This window comes from Theropithecus gelada, chromosome 7a (assembly GCF_003255815.1).
Source record: "Theropithecus gelada isolate Dixy chromosome 7a, Tgel_1.0, whole genome shotgun sequence".
NCBI classification, from domain to species: Eukaryota; Metazoa; Chordata; class Mammalia; order Primates; family Cercopithecidae; genus Theropithecus; species Theropithecus gelada.
Genome location: NC_037674.1, coordinates 43,033,573 through 43,052,418, shown reverse-complemented (window position 1 = coordinate 43,052,418; position 18,846 = coordinate 43,033,573). Strand labels below are relative to the sequence as shown.

Genomic DNA, 18,846 nt, shown 5'->3' with positions numbered 1-18,846 from the left:
ATGCTCCACCATGCCTGGCTAATTTTTGTATTTTTGTGGAGACAGGATTTTGCCATGTTGCCTAGGCTGGTCTAGAACTCCTAGGCTCAAATGATCTGCCTGCCTCGGCCTCCCAAAGTGCTGGGATTATAGGTGCAAGCCACCACACCTGACCCCCAGCTTCTTGCAGAAATGGCATAGACTTAGGCCAGAAGGGCTCAAGTGTCACTGCTGTCTCTCCCTCTAGCATTGAACATAGGGTCTCTCAGGTCTCTTTGGTGAGGATGGAGGCCACAGGTAGAGTTGGACATGAAAGCCTCTTAGCAAGGTCCTGGGTCATAATTAAAAGAGGTCTGTTTCTCCTCTCTAGCCCAACTCTGCTTCTCTTCTTACTCAGGAATGAGACCAAGGGGATTCCTGTGAGCAAGGTGCTTCCTGGTACCTCACTGGACAACTGGATGAAGAAGAGGGGAAGGAAGAGGCTGCCTGTGCCCCCCAAGACATCAGGTACCCTCCTTATGGTGACTGCAGAGATCCTGGGAAGAGTCAAACAAAGGTTATTCAAATCCAGAGGTATCTCCTGGACCCAAAGGGGTTCACCAGAGAGGAAGGAGACCACTTGGAAAAGGTATCTCTGGGACACTCGTGTTGCATCCCATTAATCACTAGAGTTCCTCTTTTATCTGTTTGATATATTTGGATTTCAAGTAGAGTTTCATTTGCAAAAAAGTATGAAGCCCACTGTTGTAAGGAAAGGCCAAAGAAATCCTCTGGCAGCTGTGAGAGCAGTGTGGCCAAAGAGTCCCCAATACACTCTTGCACAAAGGGCATCTGGTCCCCTTGGCCTTTGTTCTCTGTCTCCATGACCAACCTAGCCTGTTCAATCAAGCGCCCACTGTCTCCACAGGGCTATGCCCTTTGTTATTCAGGGTGCTGAGGTTGGTAACCTGCAGCCAGCCCCAGGACTCTGGCCCCAGCCCCTTCACCGATGGAGCTAGCGACGAGAAGCGTAGGCGGCAGCGGTGGCAAGAGGCGGATCATGATGGGGCTCCTTAACCAAGCTGGGAAGTGGGATTTTCCTGAAGATCACAGGAGTCCATTCACAATCACACACAAGGGAACAACATGCTTAGACTGGTTTTCCACCTTACTACCTTGGCTGCCGTGTCTGTTTAGGTGGAGGGGACAGGCAGGGACAGGGAATCTTAAGAGGAATACAGGTGTGAGATGGCGGAAGCCGAAACTAAAACACTATCTTTGTGGAGAGGAGGGGTCAGGTTAGTGGCATTTTAGCAGCTACACTCAATATGCCCTGCTTGCTGACTGGATGTGGGGCTGGGGGTTATCTTATCAGCCTCTGGCTTGATCCACTAACAGGAAGTACAGGAGGAAGAAAGACGAAAGGGATGCAGTTTTGGATATGTTCTGTGGAATTTTGGACCCACGAATCTGAAGCTCACAAAAGAGACTTGGGCTAGAACAATACGGGTTTTGTGCGAAACAGCTGGTAGTTGAGGCAATGGGTGTAGGTATACCTGCCCAGAAAAAGGAGAGGAGAGCCCCATGCTCTTTCGCATTTCCACGGATTGCAGCTTCATCGGGGAATGGCTTCTCCCTTTCCTCTGACCAACATATTCGCATTTCCAGACCCTGCTCAGATAGGTCCAGTGACTTGCCTGAGGCTCTCTCTTCTTCCTGTACTCAAAGAGCCTGGCTCCTAGACGGACCTCAGGCAGTGGCAGTGGGTGTTGCTGAACACCTAGAACCTTCAGGAAGCATCTCTTGCTTACCGGCACTGAGAGCGCACTAATGCGGTTGGTTTTCTTCTTTTCCTTTGGAACAAAGCGGGGCACTTCCAGGGTGCTCAAACTGCAATCCAGATGGCCGTTTGTCAGGTATAAGGTGAGTTGAGTCAGGGCCAGCTGGTCACTATATGCGAGGTTAAGGCCCGTTGCCCACACCTGATTAAAACAGGAGCGGTAGAAGTGAGGGTGAGATCAGCAAACAGTAGCGAAGGCCCCACCTCTGCCCAACCAGGCCAAACTACATCAGACTAAGTGAAACCAGGGACCACGTGTCTTAATAGAGTAGATGTTTTTGCGTCTGTTTCTACATTGTTCAACTGAGAAATGGAGTCTGATTCAGAAGATTCAACGTTCTTGTGGGAAGGTTCAGAAATACTTGGCCAGGACAATCTGACAGAGACGCCAAGCCTTGAAAAGCTCATGTTGACTTTGATTTTTCTGCCCATGGCCTGCAGGTCAGTGCACATGGTCAGTGCCAGGTTTTCTACTGAGAAAATGAGACTGGACAGAAGCTTTGGAGGTTGGGGAACTACAGTAGAGCAGAAAGAGGGGGAAAGAGTGACGAATATGAGAAAGGGCAGTTTGCCCTGATTTTGGAAAAAGCAGTGACAGCCCCTCTGGGAACTTCAATATGATATTTAAGGGAAACTTATGGTTGGCCTCTAAGTCTTAGGTCTATCCCCATTTTCTCATGAGAGTGAAGGGTAATCTTATTTTACCAATCCTACAAGGTCACAGTACTCTCAATTGTCAATTGGTGATAACACCTTATCCTAGCTGTATCACAGTGTTATTAGAAGAATACTATGATGCAATAAAAATAAAAATTCAAATGCTTTAAAAAATAGACCTTAGTTATAAGTTAATGTCAACTGCTAGGTAACTGAGTAATGTCCATTAATTCGTTTGACAAATATTTACTGAGCAGCTACTATGTGCTAAACTGGCAATGATAAAAGTAGGTCATGTGTTACTTCTTCCCTCTCCTGTGGCAGATCAACGTTAATTGCCCTTGTCATCCTGTACCCCCACATTGAATCCAGAAGCACCCCTGGAATCCTCCTCAGTTCGATGTTCAAGGCATATCATCGTCCTAGTCACTGGAGAGTCAAAGATAAATAGGCATAGGTCCTGCCATCACGAAGGTGGAGACAGGCTGGGCACGGTGGCTCACACCTGTAATCCCAGCACTTTGGGAGGCCCAGGCGGGAGAATCACCTGAGACTAGCCTGGCCAACATGGCAAAATGCCATGTCTACTAAAAATACAAAAGTTAGCTGGGCAGAGTGGCGTGCGCCTGTAATCTCAGATACTTGGGAGGCTGAGGCATGAGAATCGCTTGAACCTGGGAGGCAGAGGTTTCAGTGAGGCGAGATCACACCACTATACTCCAGCCTGGGTGGCAGAGTGAGACTCCATCTCAAAAAAAAAAAAAGAAAGTGAAGACAGATGGACAGATACATACATATCCCATTAAACAATGTTATATGTGATAAAATAATGGTGGTGGAACAAAGTACTATTGAAGCAGAAAGAAAGGACAGACTGGATTTGTCTAATGAAGTCAGGGCTGCATCATGAAGGTGACATTTGAGCTTTAAACAGGCAACAAAAACAAGACTGGCCCAGTGTATCAAGTACCTACAGTTTTATGAAGCTAGGTGCTTTATAAATATCTCGGATCTCTGTGGCAGCCTAAAAAATAACAACCCCAGCCGGGCGCGGTGGCTCAAGCCTGTAATCCCAGCACTTTGGGAGGCCAAGACGGGCGGATCACGAGGTCAGGAGATTGAGACCATCCTGGCTAACCCGGTGAAACCCCATCTCTACTAAAAAATACAAAAACCTAGCCGGGCGAGGTGGCAGGCGCCTGTAGTCCCAGCTACTCGGGAGGCTGAGGCACAAGAATGGCGTAAACCCGGGAGGCGGAGCTTGCAGTGAGCTGAGATCCGGCCACTGCACTCCAGCCTGGGTGACAGAGCGAGACTGTCTCAAAAATAAAAATAAAAATAAAAATAAAAATAACAACCCCATGTCACAGATGAAGAAACTGAGGTTCAGGGAGGTACCCAAGTCCATTGAATTAGGAAGTGGTGGTGTTGGGATCTGAATCCAATTCTACCTGACTCCAAGTCTACGTTCTTCCCATTCCCTGATCCTGGCCCAGCCAATCCTTATCCTGTGTAACAGTTCTCCAGTGAAATTAGAAACTAAAGTTGCAGAAGATCAGAACATGTTTGTGTTTAGTATAAGACATGCCATGAAAATGTCTTGTGGAGAAAACATGAAGTATTTCTGGAGTATGCTGTAATTAGCATAATGCATTTTCACTGTAGGAAGTTGGAAACTAACACATTTTCATGAAGACTTGATTAAACAGTTTTTCCTCTTAGAAGGCCTACATTTGCCCCACTCACCAACTCTGTGTGTTAAAATACATAATGCATCTGCCCTAGAGTGGACTCCTTTCAAACAAATCTAGCAGTGAGTGACTTGAGTAAGCATTGAATGTAAATGGCGTCATTATAAGGATATTAAGAGGTCAAGCTGTCAAGGCCCCTTGCTAAACTGAAGCTAATTTCAGGAGTGATATTCGCACAGTAATACCCTTTTATAATAGCAAATAAATCACATTTGCAACAATTGTTAAAAACTAACTGCCAAGTATCTGTTGCAGTTGTAAATATCCTATTTGTCAACTTAAATATTTCCTGCTGTATAGCATGAAATGTAAACCAGATGGGGACAGCTACTTTCCCTTTATATGAGAAAGTGAACTTGCTATTCTTGCATGTCAGACTTTTTTTTCAGAGTTTCTATTTTGAGGTTTTAGTGTCCTTGATCAAAGGGAAACATATATAACAAACATTATTAATATTTATGTTAATAATATTAATGCTTTGGTAATTAGGATTTTAATAGGAAGGCAGCACAGTGTAGGGGAAAGAGTGAGAACCAAGGAGTCAGAGAGCTTAAATCTGGACCTCACAGTGGGAACTGCAATGAGTTGGTTAAGCTCTCTTAAGCTAAGTGTAAAAGGAGCAAAATCTCAGTATCCTTAAGTGTAAAAGGAGCAAATGATAGTACTGACAGGGTTTTGTAAACAAAATAAATGCACATGAAATTGCCTTATAATTATTTTTTATTTTATTATTATTATTTTTTGAGACGGAGTCTCACTCTGTCACCCAGGCTGGAGTGCAGTGGTGCAAACTCGGCTCACTGCAACCTCCGCCTCCCAGGTTCAAGCAATTCTCTGCCTCAGCCTCCGGAGTAGCTGGGATTATAGGCGCCTGCCACCACGCCTGGTTAATGTTTTTGTATTTTTAGTAGACATGGGGTTTCACCGTCTTGGCCAGGCTGGTCTTGTACTCCTGACCTTGTGATCCACCCACCTCGGCCTCCCAAAGTGCTGAAATTACAGGTATGAGCCACCACACCCAGCCTTTACTGAACTTTATAATTTATAAGGCAGGCCGGGTGCAGTGGCTTATGCCTGTAATTTCAGCACTTTGGGAGGCCAAGGTGAGAAGCTGCTTGAGGCCAGGAGTTCGAGACAATCCTGGGCAACATAACGAGACCCCAACTCTATTTAATAAAAATAGGGAAATAAATAAAATTAAACAAATAAAGTTCATTACAGATGCTTTTTATGATGACTAAACATTTCCTTTCAGAGCAGATTCTTAGGAGGCATGTTGTCCGTTGTCTATGTTAGCTATTAGGTCACCCCTTTAATAACTGTTTTCCCCATTGGCAATTGTTGTATTGAACCTCACAACAACTTAATCCAGTAGGTGGGTAGGTTTGTGCCAGGTTGGTATTACTCTATCTCCATTTTATGGATGAAGATACTGAGATAAAAAAAGCAGCCTCATAGTTTGCCTAAGATCATACAGCACAGACCAGAACTCTGTTTCTAGAGCTGAAATACTTTTGCTTCCTCTGGCTGCCCTAACCCCTTGGTTCTCAAAGGAAACAGGAGGACAAATTTCCTTCAGCCTTTTCCTCAACAGCAGGCTTGCCTGATTTGCTCAGATAATTGTTCTGTTCTCCATCTGGTCTTTCCATTGAAGACACCGCCTGAGGCATGCTTGTTTTGTGCACAGGGGTTCCTATCTCCCCCTCTAGACTGTCAGCCCTTTAGGGGATGCTGCCAAGTCTTTGTCTTCCTGCAGCACCTAGTGTCTGGGGCAGGGCACACAGCAGGGTGCATTCGCAATTCCAGTGTTTCACTGTGAACTCCTCCTCCATAACTTTCAGGGAGTGAGATCCAGGTGGGTCACTTGAGGCTGGTTTCAGATTCAAATGCAGCAAATATTCACTGAGCACCTCCTCCGTGCCAGGCCCATGTGTTCTTACACCTCTCCTTTAATCATATTCTTGTATTTTTAGTAGGGATGGGGTTTCACCATGTTGGCCAGACTGGTCTCCAACTCCTGACCTCAAGTGATCCACCCACCTCGGCCTCCCAAAGTGCTGGGATTACAGGCATGAGCAACGCACCCAGCCCATTTAGTCCTATTCTTGATTTGGGACTCTGATGTTAACTTTAGAACCTCATCTCTCAGCACTAGGTATTCTTGTCCCACTTTAGGTGAGCAATGATGGGGGCCTGAACAAAGCATTAGGAGTGGGTATGGGAGACGTGGATGAATTTGAAATGTTTATGCGGTGGCTTTGACATGACTTGCTTATGATGACTTATAATAACTGGCTTGACAGGTTAATTGATTAGATGTGAGGGTGAGGGAAAAATATCACTGAAGGTTAGGGCTGGAAAGACCCTTAAAAATCACCTAATACAGTCAGTTTATAAATGGAGTGATTGTGGCATGAAAAGTGAAGTGGTTGCCCTAGGTTGCAGAACCAGGTGTCAAAGGTGAGTGATGAGAACCTAAGATGTCTCAGCTGTCAGTCAGAAATCACTTGTTGCCAGTTGTTTGACTGATTGATGATATTCAAAGGTCATTTTATTAAAAATGGTTAGAATGCTACCGAGGTTTATATCAAGGACTTAAGAACACAAGGAATATAAAAATAATGATCTCAGCATTACTTATATTACTGAAACACTGTTGCTGTCCAACATTTTGGCAGTGGCTAAAACAATTATGACACATCCAAGTGATGGGATAGTCTGATATAATTAGAGGCAGTGGTTGTGAGTAACCTTTGATGATTTAGGAAGATGCACAAAACAGCAAGAGGAGGATAGAAAGTTACATAAGCAACATGACTTCAGCTTTGCAAAACTAATATATGTAGAAAAGACTAGATGAGAATATAACAAAATGTTACCAATGTTAACATTAGCAGAATCATGATAACTGCAACTGTATATAGACTTTCATGTATATTCTAGATCTGCTCTATCAAATATGGTAGCCACTAGCCACATGTGGCAATTGAGCAATTGAAATGGTACAAATACACACCAGATTTTGAAGACTGAGGATGTAAAAAATAATGCATAATATCTCATTAATAAGAAAGTATTAATAAGATAATAATAAAATCACTGCTGCCTTGACTTCCTGGGCTCAAGTGATCCTCCCGCCTCAGCCTCCTGAGTAGCTAGGACTATAGGTTTGCACCACCAAACCCTGCTCCTTTTCTTTTTTCTTTTCTTTTCTTCTCCTTCTTTTTTTTTTTTTTTTTGTACAGACAAGATCTTGTTGCCCAGGCTGGTCTCAAACTCCTGGGTTCAAACGATACTTCCGCATTGAACTCCCGAAGTGCTGGGATTGCAGACCTGAGCCACTGCACCCGGCCAAATTCTATTTCTATTGGATTGGTTGTAAAGAAGTGCTTTGTAACCTGCAAAGGAGCAGGGCCAGTGGGGCGGGGAGGGCAGAAGTGCTGCAGAGGCCCCTGCTGTCCACTGCCCTGACTGCCACTGTGCTGGATGCCATGTGAACCACAGCTGCATCTGGAGACCTGGGCAGGTGAAAGCCAGTAGACAGGGCAGGAGTCAGGCAGAGGTGAGCTTGCCCAGAATTGTTCTGTTCCCAGGATCTGGGCCGCAAGCTTTGAGATGACAATGTAGTGACATGCTTCTGTGTGGGGAGGGGTGGGAGGGAAGCCCGGTCTTGAGCCCTTTATGCCTGAGGTGTTCTCGGCAGATGGAGGCTGCCTGCTCACCCCTGCTGCTTCTGCCTCTTTCTGGTGACAGGCGGGATGAATGGGTAGTAGAGCACACAGATGTGGGCAGATGTGCTCAGGCCCTACATTCTGTGCAAATAAAACTCTTAGCAAAGGGTTTGGTGTGGCCTCTTGCCACCCTTCTCCTATGGGCATCAGGGCACGTATGGGACTCAGACACTAATTTATAGATCAAATAACACTCACTGAAGAATCAGGATTTCAGAGCTTTATGAATCCATAGATGCTCTGCAGACTCATCTCAAAGTTTTCTTATCTTCTTCTTCCTCTTTTTCTTTTTGTAAGAAGAACCAGAGATTCCAGACAGGATAAATGACCCACTAAAGGCCCCAGCTTTTGGTATCAGGTTTTGAGACAAATATCTGTGACCAAAAGAAGTTGCCTCTCTGGGCCACACTTTCTTTAACTAATCACTCACTGGGGATAGTAGGCTGGGTGAATCCTCCCTCTGTTGCCTCCAGATGCATCTATGAGGCTAACAGGGAATTGTGTATATTTATTATATTGCCGAGAATTTTTTAAAAGACAGGCCCTCCAAGTAAGCCCACTCTGAGACATGCAGCACTGAGAATTCACCCACGCCAGAAATGGCATCCGGCCTTCAGCGCGAACTGTGATGCACGGCCCACGGTGTTCAGTAGCTGGTTGGCCAAGGGATGTGTGAGTCACCTCTGCCCATGTTCACAGCATTCACAGCCCCAATCCGACAGAAAATCCAGCGTTGGACCACTTGATTTTTTCTAGAGTAAAACCAAGTGCTCAGTCACCTGCCCAGCTCCTCTGGTTGGTAGAGAATACAGCCACGGGTGGGCCATGGTTCCCTGTGTTTTACTGATTTGGCTAAGTACACAGCCAAGGGCTTATTTCCTTCTTACAGCTGTGGAGGCTGGGAATGCACTGGAGAGTGATGAGTGGAGGAGTGATGTGAGCTAACTTATGTGAGTCTGACTGCAGTGACAAGAGGCCCTGAGGGGGCAAGGATGGAAGCAGGAAGTCTAGTTAGGAAGACTTGCAGTAATTGAGGTGAGAGATGATGGTGGCTGGACCGCACTGGTAACTGGAAGGTGGGAGAAGTAGTTGTGTTATAGATATTTTTCAAAAGTAGAACCAAAAGGATTTATTGATGGATTGGATGTGCAGTATGAGAAAAAGGAGCCAAAAGTGTCTCCAGAACTTCCACCCTGAAGAAAATGGAAGAATAGCGTTACCATTTCCCACTGGGGCAGAGTGCCAGGGAAATAGCTTGGAAGGTAAAATCAAGATTTCAGGTTTGGGGGTGTTAAGTTTGAGATGCCTTTGTTAAAGCATGTTATAGAGGGTGGGTTGAAATCTCAGGCACTTTTTCTCCTTTTGCAGCTGTAAAATCAGGAGGATGTGCATGGCTAGGCTCTAGGGATAAAACAGAATCAGTTCCCGGGAGGGAAGCAGCTTTTTCTCTGCTCTCACTTCTGGGCCTGGGGCTCAAGATTCTCCTGGGTTGGTGAGAAGCGAGGTCTATAGGACCTGAGGCCTTCCCCAGGGGAGAAGGCAGAGGCAGCTCAGCCCACTTCTCATCACGTTTAGGGAGATGCAGTAAGGTGGAGAAGGACAGGGGCAGCTTGTTAGGGGAAAAGAAACGACAGTAGCTTGAGAGTAATGGGATTGGAGGGGACCACGGCTTGGGAGAGGTGGATGGCTTTCTCAGGACAGAGAGTGCCCTGGACCAGAGTCACAGGACCTCGCTGGGAGTGCTGGCCTTGTGGTCTTAAGCAACTTCTTTCCCCTCTCTGGGCCTGTTTCCTTGTCTATTAATACAGGCCTGATGGGATCTATCCCTGAGGGATACGTGTGGATTCAGTGGCTAAATGAGATAGTGTGTGAGACTATTACTACAGAGGCCTGGCAGAGATAAATCTGTTTTGGGTCCTGACCACTTCTTCCCCATCTAACTGTTGGGAACAGAGTTGGAGCAGGTGTAAGAATTCACTTGCTTCTTGACTTCTGTGTTCTTGCCTGCTTCTCAGAGACAGGGAGCGCATTTAACTCTTTGCAGATGCTATTTAAGTACAGGCTTCAGAATTCCAGCTATTATAAAGAGAACATGTTTTCTTAGGCAGTTACTAAGTGACATCTTTTTTTCCCACTTGGATCACTGAATCTCCAGATAGCATGGAGCTCTCCATTGTGGTAAACAACACACCTCATACTTAATTTTAAAGGAGTTGGTACACCCCACTATAAGAATTTTCGGCCGGGCGCGGTGGCTCAAGCCTGTAATCCCAGCACTTTGGGAGGCTGAGACGGGCGGATCACAAGGTCAGGAGATCGAGACCATCCTGGCTAACACGGCGAAACCCCGTCTCTACTAAAAACACAAAAAATTAGCTGGGCGAGGTGGCGGCGCCTGTGGTCCCAGCTACTCGGGAGGCTGAGGCAGGAGAATGGCGGGAACCCGGGAAGCGGAGCTTGCAGTGAGCTGAGATCTGGCCACTGCACTCCAGCCTGGGCGACAGAGCGAGACTCCGTCTCAAAAAAAAAAAAAAAAAAAAAAAAGAATTTTCAGTTAGTAAAATATTAATGTGATTATGGTATTTGGTAAGAGTTGTTTGCATGACATTAAAATGCAATAGGCAGAGGGGAGAGCAGCCGCTTGGCTTGTTGCCACCTGGTGGCAGCTGCTGGGATAGCCCAGTCTCTTGGAGAAGTGAAGAACAGCGGTTGTCGCTGTACAGGGCAGTCACCCTGGTCAGCAATTGAGCCTCGTGGTGTTCAGCATAGAGGCTTTCCCCTCTGTCTCTATTAATCCTACTAATCTTTTTGGGCATGACTTAAATCGCAGCTCCATGAAACTATCTTTGAGCAACCAGAGCTTCCATCTCTGTACCAATCCCCTTGGACACTGCCTTTTATGGGGTGTTTGGAGTCGGTGGGGTAAGAGGCTGCAAACCATCTGTGCCCCGCCACTTAACACTCAGGGCCAGGCGTACCTAAGGCTTCCATGATTTTCAAAGGCCTTCAAAACTTTTGGATTCTGAAAAAAAAAAAAAAAAAAATTCCTGGCTCCCAAATATGAAAAGAAAACTGCAAAATAACAATGTTTTAAAAATAGCAACAAAATGGAACATGTCAGTCAGGTACAACACAACACTTATACAGTTATGTGTAAATCATGTTCCATGATTATCCTCATGGAATAGATGAAATGGATTGTAATACATTTGATATGATGTAGGATGGAATCTCTAAAACTAAAAATACTCAGGGCTCAGGGAGGTCTTAACCAGCACTGTTCTGGCCGACTGAGAATGACCTCCATCCTTCTCATCTCTTCATCTTATGGGTGAGGACTCTGAGAGGTGAAATGACTTCTCAGGTCCCACATTTAGGGGAGGAACTAGAATCAAAGCCCAAGTTCCTGACTTCTGGGCTAGTTCTTTCTATGATACTTCATTGCCAGCATTAAATCAATTTCTTCGGAGTGCCAGAAGTTTCTCTGCGACTTTGGAAATTCGTTCAGGATATGAAGAAACTATATCTAAAATTAATTTGAGGATCAAAAATGGAAAATCTTGAAACTTAAACTTTCATCAGCAGCCACTGTATTTATATTTTTCACCTTTGTAAAAAAAAATCACAAATCTTTTAATATACTCTTGCCTTCTCTGCTTCCTTTTTTGAGTTTCTTCTGCAGCCTCTATGAATTTATGATGTTCCCTCTATTACTTTCAAGACCCATGGCCCAGCTATTGTTTATAAAGATACAGAATATATTCATTTCTTTTTAAGCATTTCTTTGCTTTTTTATTATGAATTTTTGGAATGCTACTTTCTTATTTTTGACATTAAGCACTAATTTATAAGAAACATGAAAACACAATTTTTATAACCTATTTCAGGTTTCTAGGACTAGTAATTGTATATGTGCCTTCCATGGCAATTCAATGTAGTAATCCCATACTGTAGATAGTTATTCTCCCTCTTTAATTTCCATGCTATAAATGGCAGGGCTGGTGAAGGATTCTTTTAGTTGAGAAGTGCTCCTTTACTGTCACTGCAAATGATCTCCAAAAGGCTTCTGTGAGGATTTCCAAAGCAGAAGAGCTCTTGTTCTGTGGATCCCATTGGGGAAGATTCCTATGAACCGCCTTTGATGACCATTGTGCAAAGCAAAATCCTCTCTCGGTAAGGATGAGCATGTGGCATTGGACCTAATCAGTGCAATGAGTTGGCTGCAGAGTTCCCCTTTCCTTCCCAGTTTCCTTGACAGTTCCAGGAAACCAGAATTTTTAAATAAAGAACAACCTTGGTTGCAGAATATATAGGCAAGAAATATGGACTGTCTGAGCTACGGCCTTAGCGTTAGTCTAGCCCAATCCCCTCAAACCCTAGGCATGGGCTCACAAGGGGAAGAGACTTGGTCAGGAGTAGAGTTCAGACCAGGGTTCAAAGCCCTTGATTTCTAATTCAAGGCAAGTTTGTTTACTTTCGGGAAATTCCTAGAGAGGAGAATGAGACTGAGAGCAAGAACCTCTCTTTTTCATACCTACATCCTGTATAACACCCAGCGCAGCACTCCTGATAGAAGTAGTGCCCAATGAATCTTTGCTGGGTGATTCAATCAAATAACACAAGGGGGAAAATATTCCTTGAAAACACAGATAAGAGATGCTCCTTCATACCCACAAGGATGGTTGAAATAAAAAGACAATAACAAGTGTTGGCAAAGATATAGAGAAACCGGGACCCTTCTATACTGCTAGTGAGGTGGCAAAATGGTACAGCTGATTTGGAAAACAGTTTGACAGTTCCTGAAAAGTTGAACTTTGAGTTACCATTTGACCCATCAGTTCTACTCTTAAGTATATAACCAAGAGAAAGGAAAACACATGTTTATGCGAACACTTTTATATGAATGTCCATAGCAACGTTATTCATAACAGTCAAAAAGTGGACACAACTCAAATATCCATTCATTGATGAATAAATCAACAAAATGTGGTATAGCCATACAATGGGATATTATTAAACCATAAAAAGGAACAAAGCATTGATATGTGGTACAACATAATGGAAGCTTGAAAACATTACAGAACCTGAAAGAAACCAGTCACAAAAACCCACCTATTGTATGATCCCATTTATATAAAATGTCTAGAATAGGGAAATCCATAGAGATGGAAAATGGTTTCCAGTGGCTGTGGGGAAGGAGGTATGAGGAGTGACTTCTAATGTATACAGCATTCTTTTTTGGGGTTGAGGAAAATGTTGTAAAATTAGATAATGGTGATGGTTGCACAACTCTGTGAATATACTAAAAACCACTGAAATGTATATTTTAAAAGTGTGAATTTTATAGTGTATGGTATCACACTAAAGCTGTTACATACACACACATTTAGGATGGATACCTGTACAATGTATACGGCCACTTATTTGAATATAGTTGAGTGTGAGAATGATGACTGAGTGTGGGAGCCTGTGATAAACCACCTCCCAAACCGCCTTCTGAGTTTATTATAGGTATTAGTCTAAACCTTAAAAAGCTTTGCCAGGTATGGGTAAAAAGTACCTGCTACAGACACGAAAGCAAACTAATGCCCAGTGAGGGTTAATATATGGGACACTATAAGCAGTCATGATCTGGAAGAAAGAATATATATTAGCATAAATCTGGCTCCATCAGCAAAAAGACTCGACTCTGAGGACAGTGCCACTTTTCTAAAAGGTAATCTGTTGCTTGGACTCACCACAGCAGGCTTTTATTTTGTATCAGTTCCTGGACTGAGAGGGGCTGGACATGGTCAAACCCAGAAGAGAAGGGGCTGCTCAGGTAGCAGGCTGGTGGCTCAGGAAAGCTTTGTCCCAGATGTTTCCACCTTCCTCTTGTCCTCCGGTTGCTCATCCCAGGGGACTCCAAGCACTCTAGACTCCTTCTATGGTGTGGGGCTCCCTGCAAGCTCTATGCCCTCCATGGGGACACTTCCTCAACCCCATCAAGTTAACCCAATAATCCAGTACATCCTAACTAATTTGGTGATGGTAGAGGGTTGAGTCCCAGGTACTACATGCTTATCATAAGGGAACCTTTTGGATTCAGTTATCTGAGAGATGAATCTGGATTCCATGACTTTGCCACTGTTGCCTACAGACTCTGGTGTTTGAAAGATTCAGCACCCTGTCAGGCGAGTAGGACATCCTTTTGGATAGCAGTGATCTTTTTCATACCTACATCCTGTACAACACCCAGCACAGCACTCTCGATAGAAGTAGTATCTACTTCTATCATGACAGCCTTGCAGCTGTCATGTAGGACAGACTCAAGGAGGGAGACTTGGGAAAGGAAAGAGGAAGGGACACTGATGTAGGTTAAGGGCCTATTAAGTGCAAGGCACTGTGGTATTTGCTCCTGTCATCCTCTGAACAACCTTATGAGGTAGGTATTCATACTCCCATTTTATGAAGGGAAAATTGAGGCTCAAAGAACCCAAGAAACGTGCCAAGTTCCATAGCTCAGTGGCAGGGCAAGGATGAAGATCCAGGTTTGCCTAACCCAAAAGGCCAGGTTTTCTCAACTGTGCTTGACCCTGGTGATTGCTCTCGGCCTGGCGAGGGAAACAAAAGTTTGGCAGAATGTGAGAGGGCACTGTGATGCTGGCAGCCACAGCAAGAAGCTTCCCCAATTGCCAGACAGCTCTGAAGCCAGGGAAGGCTTGTGATTTACTGTGGGACTTTGGGCAAGTCACTTAACACCCTTCTGTCTCACCTTTCCCATTATTTGTCTCTAAAGCACTTTGAAAGCCTATGATATAGGAGCTGTATGAGGACAAAGAAATACGGTCCTTCAGTACAAGCAAAAAGCCAAGGTTCCTACCTGTGATCAATAAAAGTCCTGTGGCACTTTCCAGAAACATGTGGGTGGAGCTTTAGGGGCCCTGGGAAAAATTTCAATTGAGTAGATGCTAGCTGAAAGGCACCCTGGAGTTCCACCTGAGTAAATGTCCTACAGTCCCCGCTGGCCTGTCCGGGCTCAGCTGCTATGGTAGACCTCTACTCTGCTGAGCTTCACCCCAGAGGCTGCTTTTAACTAACAGGCCCCCTCTGATACCATTTGTCCCTGGGTTCGTTTTCTAGCAAATGAAAGAAATGGCATTAAAGGTGGTATTTTCTTCCTCCCTTCCTCTTTTCCCCGTCCTTTTCCTTTACCTCTTCTAAAATTCAATGCACTGTTTCTTAATGTATAGCTTCCTCTCAGGAGAATACACTAGAAAGCTATTGAGTCATGGCAGATAAGTGTAAATTCTTAGTTTTAGCTCTACCTGTATCTGCTAAGCATTAAATACAGAATCTTCGAGGCAATTTGTAGAAAATCATTGTGAAATTACGTTCTTCAAATTTCTTTCATTAATAAATGAATAAAAAGTATAAAACATATACATTGGTGCTTTCCCTCAAAATCCGGGATAACATATTCCTTGGTATGCCATAAGTCTTTCATATGAATGGAAGTTTCACAGTGCCATTTCTTTGAGAAATGTCTTTCTATTGAGCCTCTTCAGAAATGTCCTTGTGTCCTGCACACTTCTATTTGACTTCGGAACTTAGTTGCTGCCACATGGCATTTGAAATATGCTCCCTCCAATTCTGGGGAAGAGCTGCAGGGGAACACAGTTGTCCTCCCTGGTGGTAACTGCTAATGACAGGGAAACTCCCTGTTCTTCTTTATATTTCCTACCTGTGTCCTCTGTAAGGGAGGTGAATTTTGTTGCATTATTTGGACTTGTATTGGTTCCTGACTACCGGATCAAACTCCAGTAGGTTGTTTCAATAGCATTTACATATTAAGACATTTGTGGAGACATCTACAAAGATTAAAAAACAAGCCAGGTGTGGTGGCTCGTGCCTGTAATCCCAGCACTTTGGGAGGCTGAGGCGGGTGGATCACCAGGTCAGGAGTTCGAGACCAGCCTTGCCAACATGGTGAAACCCCGTCTCTACTAAAAATACAAAAATTAGTCTGGTGTGGTGGCACATGCCTGTAATCCCAGCTACTCGGGAGGCTGAGGCAGGAAAATTGCTTGAACCCAGGAGGCAGAGGTTGCAGTGAGCCGGGACTGCACCACAGCACTCCAGCCTGGGCGACAAGAGTGAGACTCTGTCTCAAAAACAAACAAACAAAAAAACAGACATAAGGTAGGTACTCTGGGGTGGGATAGGAATGTAACATGACAGGGGAAGACAAAGTCTTTAAGAAGAGAAGCAATTTCATTTATTTATTTATTTATAAGGGCTCAGAACAATAGGGAACACAATGAATCTTATGTTTAAGAAAGCAAAATATATGTTTAAAGGAATATACATATTGCTAAAACAGTTCCATTTATGCAAAAGATTCATGTAACTTGATAAAGGTTTTCAGGGATTTTAAAGGATTTTAAGTGCTGTGTTAGACTGTACTAGTAACAGATGTTCAACGACATGTTTAAGTTTTTGTTTTACTGAAAAAGCAATGGATTATCTGACATTTCCTTTTTTAAAAAAAATCATACCAAAGCCACCACTTTCCAAGTATAATTCAAATTCATTATTTCTAAGAAACATAAATAATTTAAAATGACAGAAGGGCTCTTAAAAATAAATATTACTATAGTGAATCTAGAAGATTTTGTTTGCTAAACATCCCCTTCAGAATCCCAGGCTTTTGTGTCACTTCTTGTTCTTTTTCTATGAAGACAGATGGTGTCAGTAATTGCCTATATATTTAATTAAGTTAAAAAGCTACATAGTAAGGTTTTGGCAAAAAAGTTTGAAATTTTGTGCTATGAGCAAAGAAAGCAAAGGAAGCAGAAATTGGTAGCATAAGACACCATTCCTCACCAAGTATGCATTTTGATATCCATATGTGTTGGAATGTGAGATTGCATTTTTTCAAGCTAATTGTAAGAATAAAGACATTTATCTTGAAAGATAAATCCCATAATAGATATCTAGATGGCATTTATCTTACACTTTTGACCAGCTAGATGGGAATGACTCTACCTGTTGTCCCCATCACCTCCCACCTTGACCCAATACTTAAGTGGTTGCCCTAAACTCTGCTGAGATGAGGTTTTTGCCTGGGATTTCTCACCTAGCAGGCTAATCATTGTGAAATTATTAAGGGGGAGAAAGCAGTTGCTACTTGTAGAAAGTGGTTTGGAAAACTGACTTAACCATTCTTGTGGTGTCTGTTTTCAATGTTTCCATCCCGTGAATCCACCTTCTGGCTTAATGGCAATATGGCACTCCCAGCTGTGGTGCTGTCTATGGGCTGCACATTTAAACTCTTAAAGCTTAAAAATGGCTACCACAACACTGATTTTATTCCATTTCACTTAGTCATTAACATTTAATGATTACCTTATGTGCTGAGCACAAGGATGGAATATATTAAAAAAATAGGAGATGTGTTTTCTGGCTTTAAGCTGTTCAACTCCATTCAACAAGCATATTGAGGACATATAAAAGAAACATACGTTTTCTTTGGTGATAGTGGTGGGTTGGGGGGATACTTACAGAGCAAGTCACTATCAATCCAGTGCAGTACCACAGTGAGTATGTGTTGTGAGAGAAAGAACACAGGCGTGGCAGCCAAATAAGTCACAGTCTGAACCCTGGATTTGCCACATAATAGCTGTTCATGTGGCCTTGAACATGTCACTCTAGTCTCAGTTTCCTCGTTTGTAAATTAGGGATAATAATACTTCTCAGGATGTGAGGATTAGGGTTACTACATGTAAAATACATAACAGAGTGCTTGGCACATGACAAAAATACAATAAGTAGTTAGTATTATCATTCATAATTACTCTGGCCATCAGTGCTATACTTCAGATCTGAGCTAGGGCTAGAGGATGAAGTGGCACTTTAAGGGGGATCCATGATGAGTTGGACTTTGAAATATGTTTTGAAGGAAGCGAAGTTGTATATCAGCAGAGAAAAAGGGAAAAGCAAATTGTAGGAATGAAGGTAATATGTAGGAGGTAGGATGATAATGCTTTTATTTATTTTATTTTAGTCCATAAGTTACTGGGGTACAGGTGGTATTTGGTTACATGAGTAAGTCCTTTAGCAGTGATTTGTGACATTTTGGTGCACCCATCACCCGAGCAGTATACACTGCGCCATATTTGTGGTCTTTTATCCTTCGCCCCCATACTGCTCTTTCCCCCAAGTCCCCAAAGTCCATTGTATCATTCTTATGCCTTTGCGTCCTCATAGCTTAGCTCTCACATATCAGTGAGAACATACGATGTCTGGTTTTCCATTCCTGAGTTACTTCACTTAGAATAACAGTCTCCAGTCTCATCCAGGTCACTACAAATGCTGTTAATTCATTCCGGTTTATGACTGCATAGTATTCCATCATATATATACACACACATACACACACACACATATATATACACACATATATACACACACACATATATACATACATATATATACACACACACACACAGTTTCTTTATCCACTTGTTGATTGATGGGCATTTGGGTTGGTTCCATGATTTTGCAATTGTGAATTGTGCTGCTATAAATACGCATGTGCAAGTATCTCTTTTGAATAATGACTTCTTTTCCTCTGGGTAGATATCCAGTAGTGGGACTGCTGGACCAAATGGTAGTTCTACTTTTAGTTCTTTAAGGAATCTCCACACTGTCTTCCATAGTGGCTGTACTAGTTTACATTCCCACCAGCAGTGTAGAAGCATTCCCTGTACACCGCATCCATGCCAACATCTACTGTTTTTTGATTTTTTGATTATGGCCATTCTTGCAGGAGTAAGGTGATATTGCATTGTGGTTTTGATTTGCATTTCCCTGATCATTAGTGATGTTGAGCACTTTTTCTTTTTCTTTTTTTTTTTTTTTTGTAGAT

The 18,846-nt window shown here is 43.3% G+C and overlaps 1 protein-coding gene across 7 annotated transcripts in view; it reads right to left on the bottom strand.

Moving 5' to 3' along the window:
- The window catches only part of IQCH (IQ motif containing H), a 258,516-nt gene that overhangs the window by 35,406 nt on the left and 204,264 nt on the right, over positions 1-18,846 (bottom strand). For all 7 annotated transcript variants that reach the window (XM_025390843.1, XM_025390845.1, XM_025390849.1 and 4 more), the window contains one exon: positions 1,770-1,940. In XM_025390843.1, the coding sequence (XP_025246628.1) occupies positions 1,770-1,940 (171 nt within the window). The remainder of the gene's footprint in view (positions 1-1,769; positions 1,941-18,846) is intronic.